The sequence below is a fragment of the Crinia signifera genome, chromosome 1 (genome assembly GCF_055691185.1).
Source record: "Crinia signifera chromosome 1, ASM5569118v1, whole genome shotgun sequence".
Taxonomy (NCBI): domain Eukaryota; kingdom Metazoa; phylum Chordata; class Amphibia; order Anura; family Myobatrachidae; genus Crinia; species Crinia signifera.
Window position 1 is genome coordinate 173,283,078 of NC_139217.1, and position 14,690 is coordinate 173,297,767.

The 14,690-nt window shown below is 48.5% G+C and overlaps 1 protein-coding gene across 1 annotated transcript in view; it reads left to right on the top strand.

The window, feature by feature from the left end:
- CHRNB3 (cholinergic receptor nicotinic beta 3 subunit) overlaps positions 1-14,690 on the top strand; it is a 67,680-nt gene that overhangs the window by 44,685 nt on the left and 8,305 nt on the right. Inside the window, exon 4 of the mRNA XM_083177351.1 lies at positions 11,182-11,291. Within this exon, the coding sequence (XP_083033477.1) occupies positions 11,182-11,291 (110 nt within the window). The remainder of the gene's footprint in view (positions 1-11,181; positions 11,292-14,690) is intronic.

Genomic DNA, 14,690 nt, shown 5'->3' on the forward strand with positions numbered 1-14,690 from the left:
CAAATCAAGAGCTATAGCCGGCGTCTGAGTGCCCCAGCAACCAAGTTTAAATAGCGCGCCAAGCGCTACCCTGACGCTGCGTGCGGCGTCATGCACACCCCTTCCTCCCTGCGGCCGCCAGGCGTCCCCCGTCGCCTTGGCAACCGCTGCGGCAGGGGAGGAAGGGGTTGTACGCCGGCAGCCTGACTGCCTGCCGGAAGCTCCCGGCTGATGACGCGACGGCGTCGCGGTAACCCGGCAACCGCCGGAAGAACTACAGAGGAGACTGCCGGGCGAGCGGAGGCGCTGCCCGTGCAGCTCCTAACAGTACCCCCCCCCTTGAGGAGGGGTCACCGAACCCTTAGAACCAGGTTTGAACGGGAAGGTCTTAAAGAACTCTGCTTTGAGCCTGGGCGCATGTAACAATCGCTCAGGCACCCAAGACCTCTCCTCTTCTCCGAACCCCTTCCAATGGACCAAAAATTTCAGTTGACCCTGAACAACCTTGGAATCTAATATCTGTTCTACTATGAATTCTTTGTGCCCTTGAATGAGGACTGGTTTGCGGTTAGGAGCAGGCCCTGATTGGGAAGCCATCGAGGCTGGTTTAAGAAGAGAACAATGGAAGACATTATTGATCCGCAGTGCTCTGGGAAGCTGCAACCTAAATGCCACCGGATTGACTTGAGCAGTGATCAAAAAATGGACCGATGAACCTGGGCCCTAATTTTGGACATCTCTGGCGAAGCTTAATGTGGCGAGTAGACAACCATACCTTTTGCCCCACTCGGAAAAAACATGGTCTCCTATGTTTGTCAAAAAATTTTTTTGAACGTGCTGAAGATTGCCTCAGAGCCAAATGAACCTTTTGCCAAGACTTCCTAAGGAAGGACACTGTGGAGAAGGGCGGCCGAGAGGAATCCCTTGGGACAAAGAAGGAGTTGCACTTGGGATGGAACCCGAAATTACACAAAAAGGGCGAGCTCTTGGAGGCCGCATGATAAGAGTTGTTATAAGCAAATTCTGCTAACGGTACCAGTTCGGCCCAATTGCTCTGACATTTGGAGACGAAGCAGCGTAAATATTGCTCCAGTGCCTGATTGACCCTTTCGGTCTGCCCGTTGGACTGTGGGTGATGCCCGGAGGAAAGACTGACCTGTATTCCTAAACCGGAACAAAAACTTCTCCAGAACCTGGCCACAAACTGAGATCCCCTATCAGAAACTATATCCAAGGGAAGGCCATGGAGTCTGAAAATATGCGAGATAAAGAGCTGTGCCAACTCTTTAGCAGTGGGGAGTTTACGCAAGGGAATAAAATGTGCCATCTTGCTAAAGCGGTCGACCGTGACCCAAATGGTGGTAAAACGGGAAGAAGAAGGAAGATCGACAATGAAGTCCATAGAAATATGGGACCATGGCCTTTCTGGAATGAACAACGGCAGGAGAGTACCCACTGGTGATGATCTGGGAGATTTATGTCGAGCACATACCGGACAAGAAGAGATAAACAGAGCAACATCCTGTTTTATGGTGGGCCACCAAACCGCCCTAGACAAGTGCTCAAGGGTCTTGGTAACGCCAGGGTGTCCAGTGACCCTACTGGAATGAAAGTCTTTGAGGACCAATTTTCTGAGGTGTTTAGGAATAAACAGTCTATTATGTGGAGTCCCCTGAGGAGCAGAAGGCTGGGAAGCCAGGACACGGGAGGCCAAGTCCTGAGTCAGACCCGCAAAAATGACAGAAGACGGGACAATGGGTGTATCTTTGAGTCCAGCACTCTGACAAGTCTGGAAACTACGAGATAATGCATCAGCTTTGACATTTTTGGGGCCGGGTCTGAATGTAATGATGAATTGAAACCTGGTAAAGAACAACGCCCACCGGGCTTGTCGTGGGTTTAATCGTTTAGCAGACTCGATGTAGGCTAAGTTTTTATGGTCGGTAATCACAGTGATGATGTGTTTGGCTCCTTCTAACCAATGACGCCACTCCTCAAAGGCCCACTTAATGGCCAACAATTCGCGATTCCCGACATCATAGTTCCTTTCGGCTGAGGAAAACTTACGGGAGAAGAAGGTGCAAGGATGAATTTTCTGATCACGAATGTCCTTCTGAGAACGGACAGCTCCAGCCCCTACATCCGAGGCGTCAACCTCCACAATGAAAGGAATTCTGGGATCTGGGTGATGTAAGACAGGAGCTGAGCAGAAGGCCTTTTTTAACTGATGAAAGGACTCAACGGCCTGTGGGGACCAAACTTCAGGATTGGCTCCCTTGCGAGTAAGTTCCACAATGGGGGCAACAATGTCAGAAAAGGACCGGATGAATCTCCGATAATAATTGGAGAATCCTAAGAATCTTTGGATGGCCTTGAGATTGTTAGGACGAGCCCAGGACATGATGGCTTGAACCTTGCTGGGGTCCATGGAAAAACCCTTTGGAGAGATGACATAACCCAAAAAAGAGACTTGAGCAATTTCGAATTCACACTTTTCGAGTTTGGCGTATAATTGATTTTCACGCAACTTCTGAAGGATCAGGCGGACGTGTTGCCGATGTTCAGAAAGTGACTTGGAAAAAATCAAAATGTCATCTAAGTAAACCACAGCAAATACCCCCAGGTACGGCCGGAGTACTTCATTGATGAAATCCTGAAAAACTGCAGGAGCGTTGGCCAAGCCGAACGGCATCACAAGATATTCGTAGTGACCTGAATGTGTGTTAAAGGCTGTCTTCCACTCATCTCCCTTTCTAATCCTGATGAGGTTATATGCTCCTCTAAGATCAATCTTGGAAAACACCACCGCTTCCCGGATTTGATCGAACAAAACAGAGATGAGTGGTAACGGATAGGAATTTTTTACAGTGATTTTGTTCAAGGCCCTATAGTCTATGCAGGGACGCAAAGATCCATCTTTTTTTTCAACAAAAAAAAACCCTGCACCTACAGGTGATTTAGAAGGACGAATGAATCCCTTTTCGAGACTCTCTTTTATGTATGAATCCATGGCCTGGGATTCAGGTTCTGAGAGGGCATATAGACGTCCCTTGGGCAATCTGGCATTGGGAACTAAGTCTATAGCACAATCAAAGGGACGGTGAGGGGGCAACGTATCAGCTTCCTTCTTGGAAAACACATCGGCAAAGTCTCTGTAGGGTACGGGTAAAGAAGTAAAAACGGGAAGGACAAGACGAAGAGGAAGAGAGAGACAATGATCAGAACAGGAAGAGCCCCAACGTATGATTTCTCCTGTGGTCCAGTCGATACTGGGATTGTGCTTCCTAAGCCATGGTAACCCCAGGACGAGTGGCGTGAGCGGACAGTGAAACAACAGAAAAGAAATCTCTTCTGAATGAAGAGCCCCCACCGAAAGCTGGAGAGAAGGGGTGCATGCGGTAACACTGCCGTTGGCGAGTGGCTGACCATCCAGGCCACAAACCGACAAGGAATTGACCAGGGAAATGGGTTTGAGCCCCAACGAGCAAACCAGCCCCCTGTCAATAAAATTGCCGGCTGCACCGCAATCAACAAAGGCAGTGGTAGCGACAGTGCAGTTATTATAGGTGACAGAAACCTGAATAATGATTGAGTCTAGGGGAGAAAAACAAGATAGGCCCAAGTGAGTTTCCCCAAACCCACCTAGGCCCTGTCTTTTCCCGCCTTCAACGGACAGACCACTGCACGGTGACCCTGACCTCCACAATACAGACAGAGACCCTTCAGCCTCCTACGATTCTTTTCTGCGGCAGATAAACGTGTAGCCCCAATTTGCATGGGTTCGTCACAGGCAACCTCCGAGGTCTCCCCCAGTGATGTGGAGGGATATACCCCAGAGACCCTCTCCCTCTGGCGTTCCCGGAACCTCCGATCTACCTTGATGGCTAACTCCATAATTTTATCAAGGGAGGTCGGGGTAGGGTAGTGAACCAATGCATCTTTTAACGTTTCAGATAAACCGATGCAAAACTGGCTACGGAGTGCTGGGTCATTCCAACCAGAGTCAATGGCCCACCTCCTGAATTGGGTACAATAAGCCTCTGCGTTACTCTGACCCTGCCGTAGTGCCCTCAGGTTGGCTTCAGCGGAGGCAGCACGGTCTGGGTCGTCGTAAAGCAACCCCATGGCAGAAAAAAAAGCATTCACAGAGGTAAGGGCCTCGGACCCTGCGGGAAGGCCAAACGCCCAGGTCTGAGGGTCCCCTTGTAACAGGGAGATGACCATTCCCACACGCTGGGATTCCACACCGGAGGAGGCCGGGCGGAGTTTGAAATAAAGTTTACACGACTCTCTAAAGTAAAAAAACTGGGAACGTTCCCCGGAAAACCGGTCCGGGAGACTCAGCTTGGGTTCGGGGTTTCTAGATGAGGATACGACCCCTTGTACCCGTTCCTCTTGTGAGTTTACCTGGAGGGTCAATTTCTGAAGCTCTTGAGTAAGAGTATGCATCTGCCCCGCCAGAGCGTGATTAGCAGCCTGCTGGGCCGGATCCATGATAGCTGACTGAAAGTTGGGTGAAGTATGTGGCCGGCTATAATGTTAGGAACAGGGAGATCTCGCCCACCCTAACTCCGTTGTCACCCCTTGGAGTTGGCGGATGCGTGCTAAGCTAACCTTCACCAATAATAGCCGCGTTCGTGGGAGCCCGTTAGTCAGGCTCCCACCTCGATGCCACCTGGTCTTACTAGTGACAACGCAGCCGCCAAGGCCAGAGGTAAACAAGGGGAAATCTACCTAACAACCAAGGAGGCGAGAACCACCCTGCCCCACGGAGGGCGTGTCAGTGGATAGCGGACTGAGCTGGGACCCGCGGTGCTAATGCTGTGGGCAACAGGCAAGACAATGTACCGTGGCCAAGCTGACCGGTATCACTGTACACGAGGTGTACCCAGATGCTAAGCAAGAGTAACAATACACAGTATGCTGACACAATCAGACCTGCTGACAGGTGTAACAATACACAATATGCTGACACAATAAGAACTGCTGACGGGTGTAACAATACACAATATGCTGACACAATAAGAACTGCTGACGGGTGTAACAATACACAATATGCTGACACAATAAGAACTGCTGACGGGTGTAACAATACACAATATGCTGACACAATAAGAACTGCTGACGGGTGTAACAATACACAATATGATGAGACAAAAGATAAATGACAATAAGGGAGGCAAGGAGTGGGAATCTCCCAACTTATCTGAAAACCAAGAGATCGGCAGGCAGACACAAGCAAGGATCCTGGAGGCAGCCAGGAACAGGTACTGGAAACAGGAACCACGAGTGGGTAGGAGCCTGGAACCGGAAACACTCAGGACGCCAAATCAAGAGCTATAGCCGGCGTCTGAGTGCCCCAGCAACCAAGTTTAAATAGCGCGCCAAGCGCTACCCTGACGCTGCGTGCGGCGTCATGCACACCCCTTCCTCCCTGCGGCCGCCAGGCGTCCCCCGTCGCCTTGGCAACCGCTGCGGCAGGGGAGGAAGGGGTTGTACGCCGGCAGCCTGACTGCCTGCCGGAAGCTCCCGGCTGATGACGCGACGGCGTCGCGGTAACCCGGCAACCGCCGGAAGAACTACAGAGGAGACTGCCGGGCGAGCGGAGGCGCTGCCCGTGCAGCTCCTAACAGCATCCTTGTGACTGGGCCGTCCGCCAATCAGAGCTCGTGGGCCAGCAGCCAATCAGGAGCTGCTGCTGGGAAATTTGCACTGTGGAGGCATAGCAGTTTGTGGCACTGTGGGGGCATAGCAGTTTGTGGCACTGTGGGGGCATAGCAGTTTGTGGCACTGTGGGGGCATAGCAGTTTGTGGCACTGTGGGGGCATACCAGCTTTTTGGCACTGTGGGGGCATACCCAGCACCATGTGGTGCATACCTGGCACCGTGGGGGGCATATGTGTATCTGGCACTATTGGGGGCATATGTATATATGGCACTGCACTATTGGAGGCATATTTGTATCACAACCACCCAAGGGGTCAAAATAGACTACGCCCCTGCGCATGATGTCGGCTCTTTAGCTTGACTACCAATATTTTTCGGCTCTTTACCTCTGACCGGTTGGCCACCCCTGCACTATACAATAAATCCATACTGCGTACACCATCACTAATCTATTGCTCTGTGCGCGCATTGCTGCTTTAGTACAAGCGTAGTAAAAAAAATCAGTTCACCTAACACCTCTAAATCCAGCCTATACACACCATAGTTGCCTACCCTCCCATAATGGCTCCCAAAAAGCATGCCCCTTTTCTCCTTTCTCCTGGAGCCTCTTCACATCAAGCCAGCTTCCTCCCTTTAGTGGTCTAAAAATCGCACCCTATTACATCTCCCCCTTTATCTTGTATCTTGGCATGCTAGGGCAGAAGATAAACAGTATTGACATCATGGTGTGCAGCAAATATATGTATATTGTAAATGCAATAGGGTTATATTGATTGGGGCCCCCAGATTTTGTTTGCTTACCTAATTGTGATAACCTCTAGCTGTTAATTGCTACATTTGTACAATTCCAGGTTATTCACCTGAATTACAACTGGAAAAATTGTGGTGTTCTAAAACTTTTGATTAGTAGTTGTACATTTTACCTTGCTACTTGCATTTCACAGAAAAAATATAAATGTTGTGTTTTGCCATGTTGGCCACAAGACGTTTTTTTCTGACACCATGAGTGATATTTCATTTTTTATATAACTTTATTTGAATTGGCATGACTGAAGCATAACATAATCATGTAACACAATATATAGATAACAGACATATTGGGTGACATTCTATGCTTTGCGCTAAAAGCGCATGTTTCATTCGCGCACCACATCGCCGCAAATCGCCTTTTTCAAAATCGCACTTTTCAGCCAAAATTCGATTATTTAATGCATGGGTCTTCAAACTGCGGCCCTCCAGATGTTGTGAAACTACAAATCCCAGCATGCCTTGCCACGGTTTTGCTATAAGGGAGTGTTAAAACTGTGGCAAGGCATGCTGGGATTTGTAGTTTCGCAACATCTGGAGGGCCGCAGTTTGAAGACCCATGATTTAATGTGATGCGCATTGGAGGCTGAAAAGTGCGAAGAGGGGCGATTTGCGGCGAAGTGGTGCACTGTATTTAGTCCTGAAAATGTGCGATTTTCATGTCTGAAAATCGCACATTTGCAGAACAGCGCAAAGTTTAAAAAAAAAAACGAGCGCGGGGTCCCCCGCCCGAGCATAACCAGCCCCGGGCTCACTGAGCCGGTGCTGGTGACATAAAATCAGGGTCCCCGACAAATAGGGGTCCCCTTGATTTCATGAAACCAGCACCAGGCTCAAGGTCCGGCGCTGGTTCCCAAAATACGGGGGACAAAGTGACTAGGGGTCCCCCGTATTTTAAGAACCAGCACCGGACACAACCAGCCAGCAGGGTAATGCCACAGCCGGGGGAAACTTATTATATAAGCTCCCGCGGCCAAAGCATTAACCCCCTGGCTGGTCAGCATGGGCAGGGGTCCTGGGGAAGTGGGGACCCCCCCAATGAAGGGGTCCCCCCCCTCCAGGACTTACCAGCCCATGCTGATAGTCCGGGGCTGTCCCCGATGCCCCTGGGCGGTGGGCATCGGGCTGATGGCTTGTGTAAAAAAAGAAGTAAAACTATTGTTTTATACTGGCGAACTATGAGTCCCAGCAAGCCTACCCCGCATGCTGGGACTTGGAGAACCACAAGTCCCAGCATGCGGGGCATTAAAGGGCCCGCTGGCACTTGTAGTTCAGCAGTACCAAAAATAGTTAACAAAATCACACTGACACCCTGTAAAATAAAAGTTTAATACATACAAAACACACACACACTGATACTTACCTACCTTGAGCCCGTAGGTCGGTCCCTGGATCCTGGGTCCGTCCTCCGGGGCTCCAGGGCAGAAGAGTCCGGTTCCGGGGCCTTGGTCCTGGTTCCGGGGCTGGTCCTGGGGTTCCGGGGCTGGTCCTGGGGTTCCGGGGCTCCTGGGCTGCAGAATCCGGGGTCCGGGATCCGAGGTAGTCCCCAGGGGTACCTAAGGAAGCAAATCCAACTCACCTGGTCCCCGGCGACGACCTCGGAATCCTCTCCGGTGACAGCGCTGCTCCCATCTGGTACCCGGCTCGCAGGACTTTGACAGGCGCAGAGATGTTTCCTCCTCGGTGTCTCTGCACAGAATGATTTCTTGGCCAATCAGGAGCCGAGAAAGTCGGCTCCTGATTGGCCAGAAATCATTCTAACTAGAGACGCCGAGGAAGTAACATCTCAGCGCATCTAGAGCAGAGATGTTTCCTCCTCGGCGTCTCTAGTTAGAATGATTTCTGGCCAATCAGGAGCCGACTTTTTTCGGCTCCTGATTGGCCAAGAAATCATTCTGTGCAGAGACGCCGAGGAGGAAACATCTCTGCGCCTGTCAAAGTCCTGCGAGCCGGGTACCAGATGGGAGCAGCGCTGTCACCGGAGAGGATTCCGAGGTCGTCGCCGGGGACCAGGTGAGTTGGCTTTGCTTCCTTAGGTACCCCTGGGGACTACCTCGGATCCCGGACCCCGGATTCTGTAGCCCAGGAGCCCCGGAACCCCAGGACCAGCCCCGGAACCAGGACCAAGGCCCCGGAACCGGACTCTTCTGCCCTGGAGCCCCGGAGGACGGACCCAGGATCCAGGGACCGACCTACAGGCTCAAGGTAGGTAAGTATCAGTGTGTGTGTGTTTTGTATGTATTAAACTTTTATTTTACAGGGTGTCAGTGTGATTTTGTTAACTATTTTTTGTACTGCTGAACTACAAGTGCCAGCGGGCCCTTTAATGCCCCGCATGCTGGGACTTGTGGTTCTCCAAGTCCCAGCATGCGGGGTAGGCTTGCTGGGACTCATAGTTCGCCAGTATAAAACAATAGTTTTACTTCTTTTTTTACACAAGCCATCAGCCCGATGCCCACCGCCCAGGGGCATCAGGGACAGCCCCGGACTATCAGCATGGGCTGGTAAGTCCTGGAGGGGGGGACCCCTTCATTGGGGGGGTCCCCACTTCCCCAGGACCCCTGCCCATGCTGACCAGCCAGGGGGTTAATGCTTTGGCCGTGGGAGCTTATATAATAAGTTTCCCCCGGCTGTGGCATTACCCTGCTGGCTGGTTGTGTCCGGTGCTGGTTCTTAAAATACGGGGGACCCCTAGTCACTTTGTCCCCCGTATTTTGGGAACCAGCGCCGGACCTTGAGCCTGGTGCTGGTTTCATGAAATCAAGGGGACCCCTATTTGTCGGGGACCCTGATTTTATGTCACCAGCACCTGCTCAGTGAGCCCGGGGCTGGTTATACTCTGGCGGGGGACCCCGCGATCGTTTTTTTTTTATTTTAACCCTTTATTTTTTACAGCAGAACCCTGCACAGAACATTGCGATCTGTGCAGGGTTCTGGCTAATTCGCCAAACAGACCCTGGTCTGAAATAAGTGCGATAATTAGGCACCTAAAAAATGCGATGTGCAAATGCGCATTGCATTAAATAAGCGACTTGTATACTTTTCTATACGAAAACATCTGGATGCGATAAAAATGCGAATTCATCTCGCATTTTTACTCAGCATACCTTAACGCACATAATATGCGATTTCAGTCCCTTAGCGCATCCCATTAAATTAACGATTTAATGGGAAAATGCGATATCGCCATTTTGTGGTCTAATTACCGCAAAAAAAACGGAAATCGCAGAGCATAGAATGTCACCCATTGTTTTTTTTTAACAGTATGGTATCTTATATATAGATAGCATTTACAGATACATTGTTGCATTAAACAGGGACAAATAAAACAAAAGGTAGGTAGAATCATGAAGTGAAGGGGCTAAGGAGCAGATTTCTGAACATTTTTGTTCTAAAATATTATAAGAAGGGTGTTTCCACACCTTTTTTACATTATTTTAGTAATACATAATAAATGTATTTAAGGGCTTTTGCAGCACTTTTTTTGAAAGTGAAAAACTGCTCCAAACCTTTTCATTCACATATTTTTAGTAATCAGATCGCATTTCCCATACTTACAATGGGAAATGCAATCTAACTGAATTTACTTAAAACATAAATAAATACCAAACTACAGTAGTGAGCCCTGTGATATTTACGCCATCAGAGAGCGCGTAATGACCATGCTTACTCTATAGGGAGAAGACAGTGTAAGCTCAAAGCGCTGCCTCACAGCCTCCTGATGATGCGCCGCTGCCCCACCCCCTTTGTGACTTAAACAACCTGCAATGCTGTGGGAGCTAATCATTGCAAATGCGGGTCACTCCCGGGAGGGACCCAAGTCCAAATCTTGGGTGCGACCAGTCATGTGCATACCTCCCAACAGTCCCGATTTTATCGGGACAGTCCCGATTGTCAGGGCCTGTCCCGATGTCCCACCCGCGGGCGGCAGTGTCCCGCGGTGTGGGGGGGCTGTTGGGAGTCCCCCCTGTCAGCTGCTAAGCAGCGGGGAATAAACTCGCCAGGGGGCTGGGGGCATGGCTAGAGGCTCACAGAGCCTCTGGGTCATGCCCCCATAGCGGCAAAATGGGGGGGTGGCCTCGCATAAGAGCCGTGAATATAGGCCACGCCCCCAAATTAGGTCACACACCCCCCCCCCCCCCCCCCCCCCCGAAAATTTCAGCGCGCCTACGGCGCGCAGGAGCATCGTCCCGCCTGCAGAGCTTCAAAAGTTGGGAGGTATGCATGTGAGATGTGAAAGGGGTATCAGACTGGATTGATTTGTGAATTATGAAGAAGTGCTATCCTATTCATTATTTTTTTTTTAAAGTTACCATAGTAACCAACTTGTTTGGAATTGTCATCACAATATTACTGTACAGTAAAACTGTAGCAGTATGCTTATGTCAGTCAGGAGTGTTGCTGAAGGCTCCTTTTTAAAATTACCCAACACACTTTTAAATGGCCCTAAACCGCTGTGAGGAAAAAGCCACAGCACAAACTTCATTTTCAAACAAAGCAAAAAATGTATTATGCTTAGTGAAGGAATATTAGTTATTTGAGTCATGCCAGCAATTTTAGTTGCAAGTCATAATTGCTATACAGGAAGTACCTTGTTATATTGAATTTAAGCCCTTACTATCCCTTCGATAGATTTCTATACCTGTGAAGGAAAAAAAAACAAAGATGCTTTTGCTGATTATTTACTGGCACATTTACTATTTATAATGTTTTTGCTTCATGCCTTAGGAATGGGTGGATTTAAAATTGCGTTGGAATCCAAAAGACTATGGTGGTATTACGTATATTAGAGTACCTTCTGAGACCCTGTGGCTTCCAGACATTGTCCTCTTTGAAAAGTAAGATTTACTAATTTTCTTATAATGGGGTATGTGCATTGCATATGTTAGCTCAAATACCACTAATTCACAGGGAAGTGAATGAATTTGCAGGCAGAGATTAAAAGTAAAATCATTGAGCAGGGGCGGATTAAGGTCACAACAAACTTGACACCACCCCCAGACAGCTGCCCCCCCCCCCCCCCAGGGGGTCCCTGCTGCTCTCTCGGCAGTCAGCACCGGGGTCCCTGCAGCGTATGAGAAGTCAGCACCGGGGTCCCTGCAGCGTATGAGAAGTCAGCACCGGGGTCCCTGCAGCAGATGGGAAATAGTAGAGGTATTGGCTACAAGTTCCCATAGGCCGCAGGGATCCTGTGGCTGACTTCCCATTCGCGGCAGTGACCCCGGCGCTGATTGCCCAGCCCACTACAGGGATTGCCTGCGCTGCGCCGCCAGACCCCGCTGCCCAAGCACGGGGTGACAGGAGCCCCACACTGGCAGCAGTGCAGGTGTGGGGGCCCCGGGGTGACCGCCCCTGTCGCCCCATGCTTATTCCGCCTCTGTCTTTGACTAACATTATTTAACTGATATAAAGGATTCAGAGGAACATTGGGGGGATTGTTTGCCAGATAATGCACAAATCTGCTCTTCTTGAAAGTCTCTCACTCCATACTTCAGTTGGCCTGCATTTTGAATCTTCTATCTGCACTTTGGACAATGTAAAGGGGAGATGTATCGAGCCTATTGGCTCTATTATATAAGCATTGGGGAGAGATAAAGTGGAGAGAGATAAAGTACCAGCCAATCAGCTCCTAACCATTGGGCAGCTCTACCATTGGGCAGCTTTAGGCAGCACCCTAGGAGCTCCAGAAACTGGGAGGCACCCATGAGTCTGACTATCTAAGATTAAGGATGACTCTGAGAGAGGCATCATTGCTAAACTTAATGCAAATGGAAGGGGTTGACCTTCTAAGACGCCACCTCCACACTTTCAGTTGAGTTTTTGGAATGTCGTATTGGTGAGTCTGTGATTCTGGGAGCAGTGAGATGAGGGCGCCAAAAAACCCTGCACTGGCCCTGAGCTGGTTGGGTGGTAGGTTGTCTCTCTCTACTTTACCACTCTCCAGGGCTTAGTACATAGACCCCTTAGTAAATAGAAAAAGAGATAATGTGATGAATATTCCCAAAGCAAATGACCGTTAGAAGCTGATTGGTTGCTTTTGGGTACTTTGCACATGTGCTGGACGTATACTGCTCATGTGTAGTCTGGGTCTGCTACTTAAGTCGCACTATGGCATCAGACTGTCAGTGACTGACAGGCTGATGCCGTTCAAGGGTAGGAGGGTGTTGAAACAGACTCCATTTTGTTTTTCCCACCTACAGTATATGGTGGAAGGCCTGGAACTTTGTGTGAGTACAAAGATTTTCTGTCCTCTCTTGCTGTTGGTGCTAGGATGCAGCTTGAAGGCTTGATACATGTCACCCTATATATGTAATAGCAGCTATTTAAGGTTGGCCTACAAGCAATGAGTCCAGATGGAATGGCACAATTGTAGGCAGTCATAAACGGAGTTAGCACGCAAGCATATAGTCAGTGGTTGTACAAGGTGTTAGATAGTGACCGTCTAAAATAAAGTTTAGTTAGAGAGGAGCACAGAAAATAGTATATACCACTTTCAGAAGAAGAGCCCGTAAGTTGTGGCTTTTACTCTGCATTTGAGTGCTGGGTTGTTCTGCAGGTCCCAGTCTGACCCTTTTTCACACAGCAAAGCAAATTACCGGGTCAAGCATTTCTACCCGGTAATTTTCTGATTAACAAGTGTCTTCTGTGTTAAAGGGCCAAACCAGGTTAAAACTCAACCCTGATAAATACCTGGGTCGAAAACCTGAAAATTTCAACCCAGGTTGATGCTGCACACAAGTAATGTACCCGTATTGAACAGCAAATTACCGGGTGGAAATGTTTGACCTGGTAATTCGCTTTTCGGTGTGAAAGGGATATTAGTCAGGCAATGCCTATTTATAAACCCAATTTGTAATAGATTTTTCGGAGACCGTACAGGCCATCTTGGATAAGTGGAAATTCAGGGCAAAATTAATTGGTATAGTAGTGTCCTCTGCTGGCTACATGTGAAATTGTCCAAAACTATTACTAACCATAATAAAAATCTTAAAACACACATTATTATATTATTATTATTATTATTATTAATATTATTATTATTATTATTATACAGCTCTTCTAAAAGTGCCACATGTAACAGAGTATACAATACACTAAACTGAGTAATAATGGAAATAAATTAATTACTTTAAAAACTACCAAAACATCATATCCAGACTATAATGTTGTATGTTTTACTGAGGTTAATGTTGCTTATTTCTATACGTTTGTGTATCATTTGTATAACACATTATGTTTAATTTACAATTAATATGCTACTCATGTCTTTTAATGGACCTTGTGCGTTCTATTCAGTCAATAGCAATGTGCATTTTGTCATCTCTGCTAACTATTCAGCCATTCCCAAATAAACTCTCAAGCTGCAACCGTTCCCCTTACATAGCTTAGATGAAACTGGACTGTGAATGGAGAAAGGGTTCAAAGACAGGACAGAAATGGGTACTTGTGTAATATCTGGGCGCCCGATTGTTTCATTGTATTGCATCGCATGCAATATAGTGGCATACAATTCATGCAATGCGATTTTTCATTGTAAAGACACGATTTTTAATTGTATAGTCACCCATGGGTGATTTCATACCCCCACTATCCAACTACGTATGGAGTTGATTTTATATAGTGTGGTGAGCGCAGCGAGCCACCGAGCCACCGAGCCCGAAGCATGGCGAGCGAAGCGAGCCCCGCAAGGGGACGCAGAATACATGTAAAGTAATCCGCATCCGCTCGCCACGCTTTGGGCTCGGTGGCTCGCTGCGCTCGCCACACTGTATAAATTCAACTCCATGCGTAGTTGGATAGTGAGGGTATGAAATCACCCATGGGTGACTATACAATTAAAAATCGGGTCTTTACAATGAAAAATCGCATTGCATGCCTTAAGTAGTGGCATGCGATGAAAAAATCAGGCGCCCAGATAATACACAAGTACCCAGAAAATCGCAGCACACAATAGTAATACTATTACTAAACTACATGAACATATAGGACCCACTTCAGCTTGGCCCTCTAATTTGCAAAAGAAATTGCTAAAAATGCGACCATGGTCTACGGGACTATGGAAGCGGGGAAGTGGCAGGGGTAGCAAATGAGTGTTTTTGGGGGGCAGTCTGGACAACCCCTGCACCCCGCGGGGGGTGGGGGGGTGTTGGGCAGAAACTGTGTGATATCACAAAACTCTCAAAACTGCAACCCATAATGAATCAGGCCCATGTTGCTGTACCCAAGTGATTTGGAGT